Source organism: Scleropages formosus, chromosome 7 (assembly GCF_900964775.1).
Source record: "Scleropages formosus chromosome 7, fSclFor1.1, whole genome shotgun sequence".
NCBI classification, from domain to species: domain Eukaryota; kingdom Metazoa; phylum Chordata; class Actinopteri; order Osteoglossiformes; family Osteoglossidae; genus Scleropages; species Scleropages formosus.
This window is the reverse complement of record NC_041812.1, coordinates 21,253,179-21,271,523: the sequence shown is the minus strand read 5'-3', so window position 1 is coordinate 21,271,523 and position 18,345 is coordinate 21,253,179. Positions and strand designations below refer to the sequence as shown.

At 39.3% G+C, this 18,345-nt stretch overlaps 1 protein-coding gene across 2 annotated transcripts in view; it reads left to right on the top strand.

The window, feature by feature from the left end:
• Positions 1–18,345, top strand: part of LOC108926366 (zinc finger protein 536-like) — a 131,848-nt gene that overhangs the window by 81,372 nt on the left and 32,131 nt on the right. For both annotated transcript variants that reach the window (XM_018739033.2, XM_018739034.2), the window contains exons 4-5: positions 3,195–3,350; positions 6,959–8,614. In XM_018739033.2, coding sequence (XP_018594549.1) covers positions 3,195–3,350; positions 6,959–8,614 — 1,812 coding nt within the window. The remainder of the gene's footprint in view (positions 1–3,194; positions 3,351–6,958; positions 8,615–18,345) is intronic.

Sequence of the window (18,345 nt, the reverse complement as noted above, 5' to 3'; positions counted from 1 at the left end):
CCATCTAATATTATTATCCTCATCAAGATGGGGGATATGCGTGGACCTCGGTCGTTCCATTTGGCGTTTCCTGTAAAAACGGCGTGCACGAATTTGCTATCTCCACGGGCTAGGAATCCCAAATGCAGCCATAAAGCATATTTGTGATCAGCGGATTACACGTGCCAGCGTGCTGAGTGATATACTCAACCGTGGTCCATATTTTATTTATGCCCTATCGATTGTTAAATGCTTTTAATGAAGGTCAGAGTCTATATATAACAAATCCCTGGATGTAGAGCACTCTGAAGGCTAGCAATGATGTGGCCTTCAGCAGAAAGCAAAAACAGATAAATAAGGGTAAAAAGCAAAATATTCATTGCTAAGGAAATATATTCTGACATTGCGAGTTACAGTCCTGAATCTGACTGTTCACTTCATGGGCACAAATGAAGAGAAAGTGATAGTACCTGTTATCTATACAGATCTTGTATATTTTTACAATATATTTTTCTATATGTAGTTGGAAAGAAAACGTCGCTTAGAACCACAGACAAAGAAAATCGCTCAGAATGGTTGTTTTCCTGTAGCTGCGAAAATGTTTTATTAGGGGACTGCCGAACACCTGCCTTAAAATGTCGCTCCCATCGTCTCCCGAATGCCATTTTGCTTAATTGACTTGGAAATGGCCCAAATGTATTGCTGAATGCAGTCTAATTAATATTAATAATAAATGCCATTATTAACATCAAAGAACATCTGGTGCCCCTGTTTACTCACAAGCCTTATATGTAACACATTTTGTGGCTGTTTCATCTTGAAAACACTGTGCAGTAAACATTTTATTTATTTATCTTTTCACCACACAGGTCATAGGAAAGAAAAACTATCCTGTCCAAGCAATATTATGCTACGTGACACCCATTTTAAATCTGGATTCCTTGCATTCTGTTTCTGCTTGAATGTTATTTTTTTTTTCCTTTTTTCTTCTTTTTCAACTTTTATTTAGCTTTCGCAGTTGCTGTGATGACATAGCTGTGTATGCCATTGTTAATTCACCAACCAAACATCTCTGTATGCTGGAGTTTTGCACAATGAGAAAGTCAGTAAATAATTTTAAGGTTTCATTAAGTGGGACTTGTCAGGTAGTGGAAGCGGGGGCATAATGCAGCTGTGTTTAATGTTAATTGGTGTTTGGTTAATAAATTCTGCTGGTTCGGATTACTCTATGGCAGTCTGTAGACTGCTGGCCTCAGCAGTGTAACTAAACCTTAAATTGATTAACTTGCATGAAGCTGCCGTTCACAAAGATGGCATCCATCCAAATAAAGAACAGAGCAGCGCATCGGCCGGATGGTGTTACATCTCTCTGGCACAAGGAAATAAATCCCCCCCTTTTAATACCTCACAAATGATGTCATCAGATTTTACTTTCTTCCTTGCCACAGTACACCCGACGTGCATCTCTCTTACTTCGCTCTTTTGGCCCACCATGTAGAGAGAAACGCCTTGTCGGGACGCACGGCATTATCGTTCACAGGGCCATCTTGTGTTTTTCCAATTGCTCAAATTCCATGCTTGCGCTGCAGTATATCAGTAATGAAAATCATCGAACAATTAAGCCCCGTTGTGTCATTTCAAGGGCACAATTACGAGAGTTTGCTGTCGTCTTTTCCCGCCCTTCGGTTATTTTTGGAAAGTGGATGTGATCGGTCTTGAGAAGGCTTTTGCTTGACCGTGTCCTGTCATAGAAGAAATATGTGCTATAAGTTTTTTTTTTTTTCATGGTAAGGATTACACACACACGCGTGTATACGGACACAGACCCACCCGCACACACACACACACACACACACATGCACACACACGCACGAGCACTCAGTAGGTCATGGAAGCAGAAGGTCTCTGACGTACTGTTAGAAAACACTTTCTCCTTACTTTTTCACACAGAGGAACCATTTTTAACTCCCTCACACAAACACGCACACATACACTGGGGGTGTCTGTCAGTGTGAGGACGTGCAGTTTGGGAGCCTGGGATCCTCTTACTTTTTTTAAGTGTCACTCTTTGTGGCATGGCTGCACCGCTTTAGACGGCAGCTAGAATGACTGATGTTAATCTTCTTCCCAGATGGCTTGTATGACTTTACTACAATTTGATCTTTTGTCTTTGTTCTGTAATGTTACATTACATTTGGGTAAGCCAATAAAAGAGAGCACGGCAGCAGACAAATCTTCATTGCACTTGAAACTGGAAATTATGAAATTACACATTAATTTGATACCAGTTTCCCTTTTATACGGTATCTACGTGTAATGATATTTTTGGCAATTACTATTTCTGCTATTGAGGGGAATGTACAATATGTCATTGCAGGTTTGTTGTGGTCTTTAAACTTCTGTTTTACTCATACACACATGCACTCATGCACACACACAGCATACGTTTACCTTCATATGCCATAAATTTGTGTGCAATAAATTGTCAAGTAATATTGAAACAGCCTTATTAAAATGTTAAAATTGCTCAGACACCCCATACGGGTTATAACTGGTGGCAATGATCAGGTGCTGTTGCGTTTTGTGACGATTCTTTCTTTAGGATATACATTACTCATTTTTTGTTCCTTCATAATTCACAGCATCATGTAAACATAGTGTTTTCCTTGGAGGCTTATTTTCAGCAAATGTATTCTTTTACATGTGAGCTTTGCTATAAGGAGGTTCTGGGTTCCGCATTTATTGACACATCGCGGCTGATGGCGTACTGGATTTGACACAGATGTAAATAAGCTGTGGTCCAGCAGGGTTGCTTCCCGTTTAGCACCTTTTCATGCGTCTGGCAGAGGAGACATTACTCAAGTCAGGGACTACAACAAGAACAGGCCCCTGCTGACATAGCTGGTTCTTTTCTTGTATTGTTCATTTTCATACAATCCATCACGGCCCACCAGAGGATGATAACGGTGAGGATAAAGGACTCAGATGAGAGTGCTTTGGGTGGGTTGGGGCAATATGAAAGACAAGAGAACATAAAAAGCAGAGTAACTGTCAGCAAACTGTCAGACTGAAATGGGTGGAAAGACAACGGCGATGCACCGCTGATGCGTCTCAGCTTTGTGTGGCGTTTGCAGATTTGGTCAAAAGCGTATGTCTGTCAGGCAATGCTGAGCACCCCTGGTGTCTGTCTCTCTCTGCACGCCTTGTTGCTGCAGATGCTGGGGACGAGGTAGGGAGGCCAGCAGGATTCCAGCAACCCCCCTCGCAGCACAGAGACAGAGTGCCGGGGTCCACTACAAAGGACTGCCCGTACTGTGGAAAGACTTTCCGGACATCCCACCATCTGAAGGTCCACCTGAGGATACACACAGGTATGGCAGAGAGCCAGGTCCCCACCTGGTGTGGGGTGGTCTTCCCAAATATGTCTAGAAAGACGCCCCTATTCTGATTAGTGGAACGAAATGTGCTCCATGCGTTTAGTACCTGCCAAGTGTCTCTTATAGATTTATTTCATTATGCAGGTCTTCTTTCTGGCCATCTGACCCATCTATCTATCTATCTATCTATCTATCTATCTATCTATCCTTTTTATGTTACTGAGACAAGTAAGTCTGAATACCTCACTTAATGTTACAATAACAGGGTCCATATGGGGATCTAAACCAGATATTTTTTTTCTTTGGAGGCAAATCTAGGTCCCTGACAGCCATCCTATCTACTGCCCTTTATGAAACTAGGAATCATTAAAGCCACACATCACAGCCATGCATTATACAAAAATAGATTACATGTATCCATTATAGCTGCTTATAAGGCACTGCTGGTTTAGCATGTGCTGAATAAGGGGACCACCCAAGTTGCAACTCAGAATAACAAGCACATACTTCAACTCTGAAAGGAAACTAACTAACCAGAGAGTCACGGCAGCTTCCACGGCCCTGAAATAATCACAAGTCTTTTCCTGGGATAATTAGGAAATTTCAGGAAATTTTTGTTCTGTTATATTCCAGAGAATTTGAGCTGGAATGATCAAGATGCACACCATTTACTTGGAAATGCAGGAAAATCTTTCCTACTTTTGTGGCTGCAGCAAAGATTTCTCAGGTTTTCAGTTAAAACTTGTGCAGCATTGAATCATGTCTTCTGCTTCTGTTGCACTGTTGCATCTTATGACAGGAGAGAAAAAAGTAGTTCCGCCTCAACCTACTACTACGACTGCTACTACTAAGAATAAGAATAAAAATAAGAATAGAAACATTTTAGGTTATAATCATAACAAATGCAAAATAAGCGAACATATGACAATGAACACAAAAGCTGATATAGCTGTCTGCCTGCATGGTTCACAAAAAAATTTAATTGTTTGTGTGTGTGTGTGTGTAGATTTAAGCATATGTAGTAAAATGGAATTTGTATGGGATGATGTCAGAGTTTTGAGAAAGCCATAAAACAATGTACAGTATATGAACCCATAAAAGTGGCCTCCTCTTCAAAAACTATTGCATGGGTTACCAAAATATGCCTGTAATATGAAAGAAAAATGTTAAAATAATGACTTCCTAATATTTTTTTGAAAGGTAGGAAATTAATTGAAAATTCTCTAAAAGTTAAAGAGCTAATGTTACAGTATTAATTTCCTCTCCAGCACTGAGTAGGAAAATATCCATTAACAAAATGAACTCCAGTTTCTAGGTTGCTAACGCCGCACAGTATACAATGTGAGGCACAGTTAATGAACACTGTAGTGGGTGATATTTCATTATACAAATTAATGCTCACATTTTAATGGGAAAGTCACATAATGAATCTAAGCTTCAGTGACAGCAATTAGAGACACAGATTGTCCCCTTCTGGACAAGGCAGTATTTAGCAATAAGCAGCTGTGTAACCCTTTTCACTCTTTGCAAGGCATGTGTACGACTTTGCAAAATATTGCTCCTTTTTTTTTTTTTTTTTTTTTTTTGAGGCTTTCAGCACAGAAGAGCAATATATGTTTAAGAGAAAGTTTTGAATGATGTTGAAATTAATCTGCGGGCTCAGCAATTTAGAACTTTGGACAAGATGCACTCCTAGTTCACTGAGTTAAATGTGTCACTTTTTTATAGTCACAATCACACATCCCAACAGTTACACAATGCAGATTTTCACAAAGTATGGAAATTCAGTTTAAAGTATGTCAGACCTATTAACTCTTAATTGCCACCCTTTAGTACCTCCCAGCATTTATTCAGACTGGTTTCTATGGAGCCGTAACAAGCTGCATAAATCCACATAAAAGCATTTAAACAGCAGTTCTTCAAAAGAAACAACTTAAATCCTCGGCTCTTTGAAATAAGAGGAAATACAATAAATGCATACAATTCCACTTGGTCCCCGTGTTTCTATAGGATGTAACAGTTTTACCGCTTTGGTATGTCACCAGCAATTTATTTTCTCTGAGGTTCTGTATTTGTTGAAGTATCAATTAGAAGTAGATTAGCATGTGCATAATGACCTTTAATAGTAAAGTGTGGGTAATGTTCCTAACCAGGATGCAGCAAATTTCACACTTGTCACGTATTGTTCTCATGTATGATGAATCAAATGTCTTATCTATCACTCACAGTCTTGAAGCTATGGGGACGTGACCACCTTTGGTGTTTTTTGCATTTAAAAGGCACATAATTTGAGTGTTAGACTCTTATTCTCAATTCAGCAGAAGTGGATCACTCAATGGTGTTCATGTCCGAAAAGCCCGTTTTGTTTATGAAACAGAAAAATAAAAACATCATTGCATTGGAACGCGATCATTTATATTGCTGATGTTTTCTTATTTAATAACCACCAGTCTCATTTTGCTCTAAGGGATCTAAGGGACGGAGCATTTATTGGGTTAAAACCCTTTCTGACATGGCTGCTTCTAAAGCTTGAAAAGCATTATTGAACACAAGTGTGCTGTATGTTTGGGTTCACTGGTGTTAATATTATATTGAATTTGTATCTGTGGACCTTTATTTAGGAACAATGCAGTAGGTCTGCAGATCTTTGAATCTTTTCTGGAATGGTGCCCTCCAAATAATGATAAATTACTTGAGCAGTATGCCATTTGCTAATTATATCCATGATTTACTGCAGAGCAAGACTTAAATCATTCAGTTCAGTCTTGCGTAACAATGCAACATTCTGTCAGGGTAAAAATGGTTTCCATGTGTCTAAGCTTACAGTATATGTACACAAACATAAAGGCTTGTATAAAAATGTAAATACTGCTTAAATCCTTCCTTTGAAATATTTTTTGTGCGTACATATTATACACCTATATATAATGTTTAGTAATCTTTTCATGTTCCCGCTCTGACACATCTGTGTATTTATTTTAGTGTTTCTATAGATTTTTTATGTATTCTGTATCTGGATTTGTTGTTACCCTATACCGCAGCTGCATTTTACTTCAAGATAATTTTATGCGTACAGTACACAAAAGCACAATATAGTGAAATCCCTAAATGAATTTTCTCATTCCCACAGATCAGACAGCAGGGATATACATTTGTTATTAAATTGTTTGTTTCTAGGGTTGATAGTTTAAAAACTGCTATAAGTTTTCAATATTTTTAATGTTACTTTATATCATGAATTTCTGAATATATTTTTATAAGCAAGATGTGATATGCTAATGTGAGTGTTTTAGCAACTGTTATAATTCCATTTTACTGGCACTGTGTAACTGGGGAAGGGCATGCTTTATTCTGACAATTACAAACTGCCAATAGAAGAGGTCCATGGAATTGCAGACTTTTTGCCACCCTGTAGCCTAACTGTTGTTGTGGTAAGACAAGGCCTACTGCTTTCCCTGTGGATGTTTGTTAAGACACTCTATTAATTTCAAATAGTATATATTATTTTTCCTTTAATTTTCTATTTTGATTTTGAAGAATATGTTGACGGGTCAAGGCATTTTGCTTTTCTGTTTTAATTCTTTATTTATTTTTCCTGGCAGGTGAGAAGCCTTACCGGTGTCCTCATTGTGACTATGCCGGGACACAGTCGGCCTCACTGAAATATCACCTGGAGCGCCATCACCGGGAGCGCCAGAATGGTAGTGGACCCTTGTCCGTGCATTCCCCTGATGGCAAGGATGAGCATATTAGTAACAAAAACAGCCTCTTCATCAGACCAGACGTTCTGCGCAGTGTTTTTAAGGGACCTTCTACCAATGTGGACTTCAGAGAGAGTCCACTGGCACCACACCGTTGGACGCCCCCCGCAATGCCCTCCTCCAGGGACCAAGAGCGAGACCGCCACAGCATCGCTTCCGAAACCCTTCACGAGAACCTAAGAGGCAACTCAGACCCACTGACCGCGGATGGCCCGGCAAGCTTCTCTGAGCTTGGTCAAGCCTACCATAGCATGTTGGGAAACGGAGGAGGATTTCACGGGCCCCTGCAGGCCTTCATGGACAACTTTGCCACAAGCTCCACGAAGAAGGACAAGGAACCACGAGAGAGCCAGCATCCACCAAAACAGCAGCAGCAGAACTTTAGCCACGAGAGTGAAGAGACCAATGCCAAGCGAGGCGAGAACATTGCGGGGAAGGCAGATGCCAGGCCGTCCAATGGCAAACGTGAGAAATCGCAGTACGAACCGCTAGATCTATCTGTCAGACCAGATTCCATGTCAGTGCCAGGCTCTTCGGTGACCATCCGGGACAACATGGCATGGCATGGCTGCCTGTTCTGTTCGTTCACGACTTCCTCAGCCGAGCTGATGGTTCTCCACTTACGGGCCAACCACCTGGGGAAAGGCAAGAGAAAGGATGGCAGCGCTTTGGACGTGAAAGGCACGGGCAAGGAACAAACGGGGGAGTTTTCCTCTGTTTGCAAAGCCAGCTTGGCTGCAGCCGCCCTTCCTCCTGGCAGCGAGGCCGTCTCCTCCAAGCAAGGCTCACATGCAGATAAGACAAACCAGCAAGAGAGGAGCAAGGAGGCCAGCCACCTGAACAGCACCATGGTGACTGGCTTTCAAAATGATTTCTTCAAGCCGTATAACATCTACGACTGTTCCGGTAGAGGACAAGGAGTCCAGAATTACTGTGGTGTATTCCCAGCATCCCAGGATCAACAAATGCAACCTTCTGATGGACAGAGCCGAAGGTGTGCAGGACCAGGCAGCGGGGCCACGCCCACAGAGGAGTTGCCCGAAAACCCTTCTGATGGTGCCTCAAGCCACGAGATGGAGGTGTCCTCAGAGCAGGTGGAAGAAAAAGGCCCTGATCGGCAAGAGTCCACCACAGAGGAGGTGGGCACTGATGACGATGAGGATGAGGAAGGCATGGAAGAGATGGAGGATGAGGAAGTCGGGAGTGGTGGAGAGTCCGTTCCAACACCAAAAGGGGCAGAAGCAAGGGATACCCACGGGCCAGAGGCCGGTGCACCTCCTCTGCTGCCGCGTCTGGAGAAGCAGTGGCGAGGCCTCGGCTTGCTTTCATCTCAAGGAGGTCCCCTGGGGCTGCCGCCACCGGAACAGACCCATCTTGAGCAGCAGATGAACATGTTGTCTGTCCTGAGGGCCTACAGCGCAGAGAACCTTGCGGCATTCAATGGCTTTGGAAGCAGCTCAAACGCCACCAGTGGCATCAAGAGGCCAGACGTGCCCGGTGAGTAACTCCTGTTTGATCCTGAAGCCTCCACATCCTTGCACATTCACTCGTGACATTTCCCTTCTGTCACGAAAAAAGGAAAAAAGGGAAAAAAAAATACGAAGCAAAAAAATTATTTCAACCTTATTTCAAGCAAGTTTACAAGTGATTTGTGAGGATGAAGTGTAATCTTAACCACAAGTTTATACTGATGACGTTGCAGTTCACCTTGATAGATAATAAAAGTCATGTCTCCTGACAAATAGGATGTCTGCTCCAGTCATTTCCTACAGTATAATTATAAAGCATGTAAAAAGTCCAAAATTCATTACTTTAAAAGACAGCAACATATTTTGGCTGCATCTTTAGTGATTCTGTTAAGTTAATCTTTCATGATTATCTTAAGCTTTGTTCACTGAAGTGCAGTTGGCATTTACAGTAATGTGTTGGTGAAACTATCATAATGGGAAAAGAACAAACAAAATTGTATTGCTAAGAAAAAATCATGGCATTTTCTCAGAAGTTTTACAAACACACACCCTCATATATATATATATATATATATATATATATATATATATATATATATACACACATACACACTACCATCTGTTAGAGCATTAAAGAAACACAGTATGAAATGCAATATTTTATTTTAATGTAAACAATAATAATTATAATTTTCTTACAATTAAGAATAACTCCAATGCTTATGAAAATGTATACCCAAATTCTAACTTAAAAAAATTAAAAGCTGAAAAAAAAAAATTATGCAGGTTTATATATTCCTAGTAATGACGAAAGAAAAAATAGACCGAGAGTTGCTACTTTGAACTGGTTCATAACTATTATTTTACAGAAAACAGCTTCTTAGGTCAAAGGTCAGCATTTTCTTTTCAACGCAAAGATCAAAAGAGAATACATAGCATTCTGGAGGAATGTTAAGTAATATCAGGTAAAATGTAGAATAACAGAACACATTTTTATTTTAATTTCTCTGACACAGGAGTAGCTCTTACTACTCTGTACAGCAAAGTAACTCAACCTGTGTAGAGACTGTGCAATGCATAAGTTTTGCAGTCAGAGGGGTCAAATAAATGTGCCTTTTTTAATGTTATTTAAATAAATTTCAATATATTTTCATGTAGTCTTTATGGGTGTATGTGTACTGTTGGAATATAATAATAATTCAGGAAATTAGTTTGCCAACAAGAAATAGAGAAACAATAAAGGCACACTAAAACAAATATATACTTTAGTGTTTTGAATAATTCCCCCAAGATATTTGATCCGTCATTCCAGTCTATTTATTGAAGTATAGGTGCAAAATTACTGCGTGTCAATGGACCTCGTATGGCTGGGATAAAATTATCTTTCACAACTGTATGAGCAAAGTAGCTGATGCTTGGCTGGAGAATGCAGTTGCCGATTCCCGGGCTTTTCTCAGACACACGTTGTAGGTGTATTTTTGTGCATAAATGGCTTGGTTTTATGTGTGGTAAATGTAGTCTGTGGAGAATATAAAAGGCATTGATAGAAGGACAAGACGATGTATTTGGGTTAATTACAGCAATTGCTTTGGAGCTGGTCCTGAAACACAAAAGACTGTTTGATTTTATACACATATAAAATTACAGAATTTGAGCTTTTTGAATTAATGCAAAGTTTTTTTTTTTTTTTTTTTCACATAAAACATTGTGAATCCAGTGCCAAAGGTTTACTTAAAGTGCTGTTGTATATGGTACTTAGAGCTTGTACATTGAACAAAAGATTGTGCTACCAGAATGTTTTTTTTTTTTTTCCCCTTAAATTTAACATAAATGAGTGCTCTGTGCAACTAATAATGCAGGTTTTATTAATAAGTACATACTGCATGCAATGAATACAAAATGCAATATGAAAAAAAAAAATGTTTAGTCCAGTGCAACATGTTTGATTTTAATATTCTGAAAGGGTCATTCAGTGTAATGAAAATGAACATAATTTCTTAAAATCCTCATCTAATGGCTTAAAATGCACACCTATTTTAATCTTCCTCTGAATCAAAAGGCATTTTAAAATGATCCTCAATGCACTAATTTCCCACTCTGTTTGAAACAGCTCACATTTCAGTGTTTGCAAAGCGTATATCCACTATTTTCCATTCAGCGGACTGGTTGCATAAAAACAAAATGTATTTATGATTAGACTACAGAGCCTAGTCTATGCAACAGATGCTCGCATAGCTTCAAATATGATAAAAGATCAAAAATATATACTTAGTTCAGCTTTAATACCTTATTGCCCGGTATTAAAGCAAGAATGTTTTTTGATTATCTGTGGATTCCATATTGATCAAAAAATTGTGTTGTAAGCCAGAGGGCGATGGTTAGGGATTTGGTGACTTCTGACAGTTTATAACTTGACTCTTTGCCCAACCCTCAGTTTGGCTCATAGGTCCTACCCCATATGACAACGGCAGAGTCTTTGCCGAAATCGCTCTCACATGTATAACCGCACGCGCGGTTAACCATGGCATTAAGGTCATAGGCCAGCTGCTTGGCAGTAGCATGCACATGGGGCATGGCTGACAAGCACCTCAGAGGCAGCCCCGCCCCACCGCTCTTGTCACCTGGCAGCCGGCAAAGCCGATCCCCTTTTTATCGTTACGTCCTCTTACTTGTAAAAGTGTTCTCTCTCTTGTTGAGTGCCGAGCCCAGCCAGGTGGACATCCGCCAAGTGGAGTCTTAACCTCTGGGTTCATTGTCCCGGTCGTCTCTGCTTAGTGGCTTCATGAGGATTTTAAAAAGTGACATGAATACAGGATGTCGCTACACAGGGCACGGGGTGAACACCTTTACATTTAGCATCACGGTATATAAAGGACATGTAGAGCGACTGACATTCAGGTAAACACAGGCAAAAGCACCATCCCTGCAATGTTTTGACTGGTGTTATTTAGAAGTTGCATGTGTGCTGGGAAGTCAGGTGTTGTGTAGGGGAACTCATTGTTGCTCTCTGCGTTCGGGGCTGGAGAGAGACTGATGTGTTGCAGAAAGGGAAGGTTACCTGTCATTTAATGTGAAGCATCTCTCAGAAAATAAGAAAGTACATCACAGTCTCACTTTAATTTTTCTTTGTTTCTATGCTTGGGTCCCTTTTCCCCCTTTGTCCTACATATGTGCGTTTTTGCGGTACTTGCCGCATACTAGCCAGACGGCATTATCGCTGTTCTAACTTCAAAGATATTAGCAGCTTCTCGTCTGCTAATATAACCCTTGGGTTGTGTCTGAGATAGTTTTCTACAATTGGGCAAGCCTTTATAATGGTTTCTAAAGTAGTGACAAAACATAGATGATCACATAGTGTTATGTTTTACCTTTTAACTAATTTCATGTCTAGATATCTACACTTATTTTTGGAACTTATGGTCTGTAGACCTCGTTTACCTGAAATGATACTTGTGTGTGTCTAAACTCTTAAATCTGGCATTTGATAGTCCTTGCTGTTTATTGTACTCACCTGTTAACTTCCTACAGCTGTACTGATCAGACCAAACACACCATGTGTACAAAATTTTAGTAAAAAGTAAAAGTCTTTTACACTGGTGATCATTAACTTCATGTGTTTGATTTTTTCTTTTTTTTTTTTTTGTAGAGGGTGTAATTAAACCTTATGGAAATAAGGTTAATCTAGTCACATTTATATTTATTTAGCAATCACTTTTCTCCAAAGCAACTTACAATGGATACTATGTAGTGTTCCTAGTCAACACACCTTATTCACCAAGGTGACTTACACTGCTAGATACACTACTTACAATGGGTCACTCATCCATACATCAGTGAAGCACACTCCCTCTGCCACTCACACACTATGGGTGAACCTGAACAGCAGGTCTTTGGATTGTGGGAGGAAACCCATGCAGACATGGGAAGAACATGCAAATGCCCCACAGGCTGAGCAGGGATCAAGCCCACATCCTCTTGCACCACTCAGGAGCTGCAAGACAGCAGCAGTACTCGCTGTGCCGCTGTGCCACTGTGCCACCACACATTTAAGATGTACAAAGTTGTATATTGGCCAGATTTCAGTGGAAAACAACCTGGGGGTTAAAGAAAAAAATGCATTGACAGCAGAAAGGTTCTAGGTGTCCCGATTGCTGAACTGGATCAGTATGTGGCTGACATCTATGTGGACTGCTGAAGGAGTTCTTAGCATGTCACCCGGTGCCAAAAAATGAAACTATTTTATTACTTCCAAATATTATTCTCGAGCACTAAGCCATTATCTGGTTTTGTTTATGCATGTGAGCTGCACGGTGGAAAACAGAATTGCCCTCTAAACAGGAAGGTCAGCCTGTCGTCACTGTACACATATGAAAAATTTAGAAGTTCACTTACAACAACCAATAGCAATTTAATAACTAATAAGACTCCACGACTCACATTATATCAGACTATAAATTAGTAAACTAAGGTTATAATATTGGACCTATCTATGCTGAACAAGTGTGAAAATAGAAACAAATGTTATACTTATTTTTATGCATTCAATTAAAAAAAAAATACACTTAAAAAGACATTAGGCCTGAAGAGAGAGAAATTTAAATAGGTGAAATCATAAAATATGGAAATATTCTGAAATAAAACTCTTAACAAAGTGAAAAAGTAACAAAAAAATACCAAAATATGTCTCAAGTGTCGCTGTGGTGCAGAAGGTACAAGAAGACAGATGTTCGAGAAGACAGTTTAGTCCCTTCAGTGAAGGAATTCAAGGTGCTGTAGTGCAGTATGGTGAATCACATGCTTCATTGGTCACATGTAGAGCTGGACTTGAGACCCTGTAGCTGCCATGTAGGGTGTAGAATGTGGTGCAGAAGGTACCATTTGTGCCTCGCTCATCCTCGGGTGTGGGTTTGAATCCAGCTCAGTTCTTGGAGTTTGCATGTTATCCTAGTGTTTTTCTGGGGTTTCTCCAGGTGCTCTGGTTTCTCGGCACAGTCCAAACACATTTTATTCTGGAGGGTTGGTGATTATAAATTAGTGTGTGTATGAATGCCCTGTGATGATCTACTCCACCTTTAGCCCAATGCCCTCTACCTATATTCACCCTGTACTCCATAAGTGCTTATGACAAATAGATGGAGTGAAAATGCCTGTCTTCCAATAATGATTAGTTAATATAAAAACATTTATTAATTTATATAAAAATGATCATTATTTATAAAGTCCTTTGATCTTTTTTAACTATTGGAACTGACTTGTTGCTGTACAGTATTAAACACACAATAGCATTCGGTGCGTATGACAGTGCTGCATCATTAGAGGCTCAGCTGTAAGGACATCAGCTGGTTTGAGCGGTAAAATTTGAAAGACACAAGCACATGGTAAAACTGCGTCCTAGAAGTTCTGGCATTTCATTGTGGCATTACTCCACCTTGTGGAGGCCCACAGAAGCTCCCCCGCCGGTCAGTCTGTCTGTCAGAAGAGTGAACATCTTTTTCGGTTTCGGCGGTCACAATCAAAAAGAGTAAAATTCCTTTTTGAATGCATATTCATGCGATCCTTGTGTCCAAAGCAACATACAGTGTTAAGCTACTTACAGTGATTTACCCATTTATACATACAGCAGGGTATTTTTTAACTGCATCAATTCAGGGTGAATACTTTGATCAAGGGTATTACAGCTGGGAGTGAGCTTTGAACCTGGGCCCTATAAGCATAAGGGATCAGGTGTAACCTGATGCTGATAGCTGTCTCCTCCTGTCTAGCAGGTTTCACCATTCAATAAATGGTCATGTTTGTGTCGCCTCTTGATCACAAAAGAGAGAAGCATAAAATCATGAAAGAAGAGATAAAATTTCAGAATTACTTACATATAACACAGACTGTTCAGGTCAGGCATTCAAAAAAAAAAAAAAAAACTATAAATGTATTCAAGGCACTCTGATATTTTTAGCCTGAGAACAACTCTCCTTGACAACTTTGCTCTGCTTGTCTGTGCTCGTGGGAGATTTTTGGGATTGCCTACTTAACTGTAGTTGTGTTTATGCCACCAGTGGCCAATTACTTCTGTCAAGGCAGGGAGTTGTAATGTCTGACCTCCCTGCGTGGGACATGACCCCGGGCTCAAGGGGGTCACGAGTGGCACACTTTCGCTCTGCGGACCTGTCAGCCTCCTGGTGCTGAAACACTTTAGACTTCAGACCAGTGTAATAAAACAGATCACATGTACGCTTGCCTCTGAACAGGTTCTTTTAAGCTATTATGGTAATTAAAAACATATGGTGCGTACAGCACACGCCGGGAACTCACAGATGTACAGGATTACATTCTGCATTAGGTTCTCTTGCTTCCTCCACCACAGAGAAAACCAAGTCCCTTCTTCTAGCCCCCCCCCCCCCCCCCCCCCACACACACACACACACACACACACAAACCGAGTCTTCAGTAATGTCTACAGTTCTTTCAGTTTGCCATACAGTAATTATCAGAGCCACCTAATTTATAAAATCAAAGCAATTAAAGATAAAGCTCAATCAGCAGAAATAGCGACAGAGCAGTATAATATGCTAAAATGCTTATTTTTAATGATTTTCGTTTTGCTCCACCACACCTTGATACATCGTTTTATCTGTCGTCTGTGAATTATACATTATCTTTAAATCTAAGTAAAATTTTAAGATTTAAGCAAAAGACCATTGTATCAGTGGCATATTCTACTTTTTATTCTAACATTGCATTGCCCAATTTAGTTGTTAAATTTTTTTTAATAAATTCACTGGCTCCTTGCAAATAAACTTGAATATCCATAATGTTTGTCTTGTAACACAAACTGATAATATTTGTGTGACAAGACAAACATTTACACAAACAGTATCTGTTTTATTTTTTAAAATTTATTTCGAATTGCATGATCTTCATTATATTTTTCAGGAATATTGTCGTGAAAAATTAGCTGCCTTTCTACTCTTAGCCCTTAGCTGGAAATAAAGCACAGTGAAACAGAATAGAACTGAGAAACATGAATTCTAAATGATACATAACTTTTAGGATGAATTGGTTAAAAACTGGCAAACAGTAGGAGTTTGTATTTTTATTCATTAAAGTTTTGATGCAATGCAATGTCTACAGCTGCTTGTCCCAAGGCGAGCCGGAGCCTAACCCGGCAAAACGGGGCACAAGGCTGAAGGGGGGGAGGGGACACACCCAGGAAGGGACACCAGTACACTGCAGGACACCCCAAGCGGGACTTGAACCCCACACTCACCACGCAGTGGGTACAGGCAAAAGCCACTGTTTCACTGCATCTCCCTTATAGTTTTAATTTTAATAGAATTTTAAGTTAATAGAAATATTTTTTAAAAAATGTTACCAAGCTTTTTTCTTCATTGTAGTTCTACCCAAGATGTTTAGAAAACTCAGTAAATACATAGAGCAATGTCTCTATTATTCAACTTTTCTGTTTCTAAAAAAAAAAAAAAAAAAAAACAGTTGAAAGTGGCCAGACACTGACAAACATCTCAGATGTTTATGTTCTGAATCAGTCAATGTTTGGGACTGACAGGATTTTATGGAGCCCGATTATTTTCAGCAGCTTAAAATAAGTTTCAACTGTAATGGTGTTTCAGGTTAATAAAAAATAATAAAGACAGTCATCTCGTCCTGGGTGGCTTATACTCCTAAGCTAGGGTCCAGACCACAAGAATCATGCATTGATGGATGGATGGATTAAAGAGGTTTTTTTTTTTTTAAATTCTGAGGTTTTTAGAGGACATAATCAGTGGCTGAACAGAGGTACAACACTGTTACATATCTTTTACTGATTCTGAGTTTGTGGCAAAAATCACTTTGATCTTACGAGCAAATTGAGATTTGAACAGACTTCCAGATCCAGTTGTGTTTATAAGTTGATGAACTGTTTATTATTAATATGATTTTACAGCTCTTCTATGCAATTGTGATGTACAATACTGATTGAGGGCACATCGTCAAACTGGATTACTCTTTTCGCAAAGCTACTATCCATATATTGTCACCCAAAGATTTCTGTTTGCCCAGCCACTCAAACATGTTGTACGTTATATATTCACTGTTCTTGCAGGAACTTTCAGAAACAGATCTTTTACTTGATTCTCACTTTGTCTTTGATTCTTCCTTCCCCTCATTCTGCCAGATGCTGTTGGCAATACTCTTTTGTATGAAATGTAATGTGAGATGGTGAGATGATCAGAAAACCCAAGGTGCTATTTCACATGTGCATTATTACCATATTTAACTTTTACTGAGGTAAATTAGCACAGTGTCAATCCCCAGTACTGTACATGCTGCAAAAGCAATTAATTGTGATCCTGGTGGTTGCTACCCCATCCGGCTGATAACTTGTTGCTGTACCAAAGCAGATGTGTGAATTCTATAAATATAAATTTTTGCATGCTGATTCTAAGCAACTTTTTAGTTCAAATAATTATTTAAAACTTTTTTCCCCACAGACTTTTGTCTTAACACCATAACCTAAAATGTTTATTATTATTATTATTATTATTATTATTATTATTAATGACACGGTTCCATGAGAAGGTAACAAGCATACAGGTAAACACAATATTTCTACACAGTATTTTTGCTTGTATATGTTCCATAATTAGAGCAAATGCTACAGCTCAAAAGAAACCAGAGTAAGAAGACTGTCAAAATATGCTGGAAAAGAGAATTAAGTTTTTACAACATAGTTTTTATCCTGCATTCTGGCATCAGTGTTGCATTAGAAGAGATACATGTGTATCAAGAACCTAGATTATACAATGACATTAAAATTAGCTAAACAATTTGTTAAAGAAATTTTCTTATTATTGAGTTTTCACTTGTCAGTAGACAGCTTACAAACTTTTTATAAATATAGCGCTGGTAGGGACACCAGTGCTTACAGGGAATGTGATGGTTGAAGTCCAGCAACCTCTGTAACTTTGTGTAAAGTGACATCAAAAACATTTATAGCTTACAGTGTGGAAACATTACCTATGTAAACCCTAGAACATTTACCTGTTACAAAACCTTTGTAATTGGTACAGTTGTTTATCTTCCTTTGTACTGGGCGTTATTTATCAAGTTATGAAATATGAAACATGCAGATATATTATGTACATTCATGCAATGAAATACACTTCTGGCACGTAAAGTAGATTCAGTGGTAAAAGGTAGCACGTACTTTTTTAAGTTTTAAAAAATAAAAATTTAAATATGAAAGAATTATGGACTCATATTGCATGTTCTTTTTTTGTGATTGCTGAGGTTTTCTGTAACAAGCAGTATATGCAACAACAGTGGTAGGCACGTAGAATTCCACAAAAACCTCAGAATTTGCCTTTGTAACTGACTGATTTTAGGCGTAAAGCAATGGTTTACCGATTACAAAAAGAAATCAGACTGGATTATTTGCATTTTCTTCTTACAGCTAATCGTATGTATTCTCATGTATGGTAAGCCTTGTTAAATACAGGCTAAAGAGAAGCCAGTGAAGTTTTGATGGACAGCTCGAATCGCGCATAAGCGGACCGTCATTCAGCGCCACCCCAGTCTACCCGGTCACGCAGAAAATGACCGTACAGTCGCCACGACTACCATCAAGCACAATCAGTCCCTTTGTCCTGTCAAAACTGAAGATTCTTTATAATCTTTCAAAATGTAATGCTCTGTCATTTCAAATATAATACTTTTCACAAAGACCACTCTCCAAGTGGGTCTCATTAAGACCGTGCTCAAGTTTCC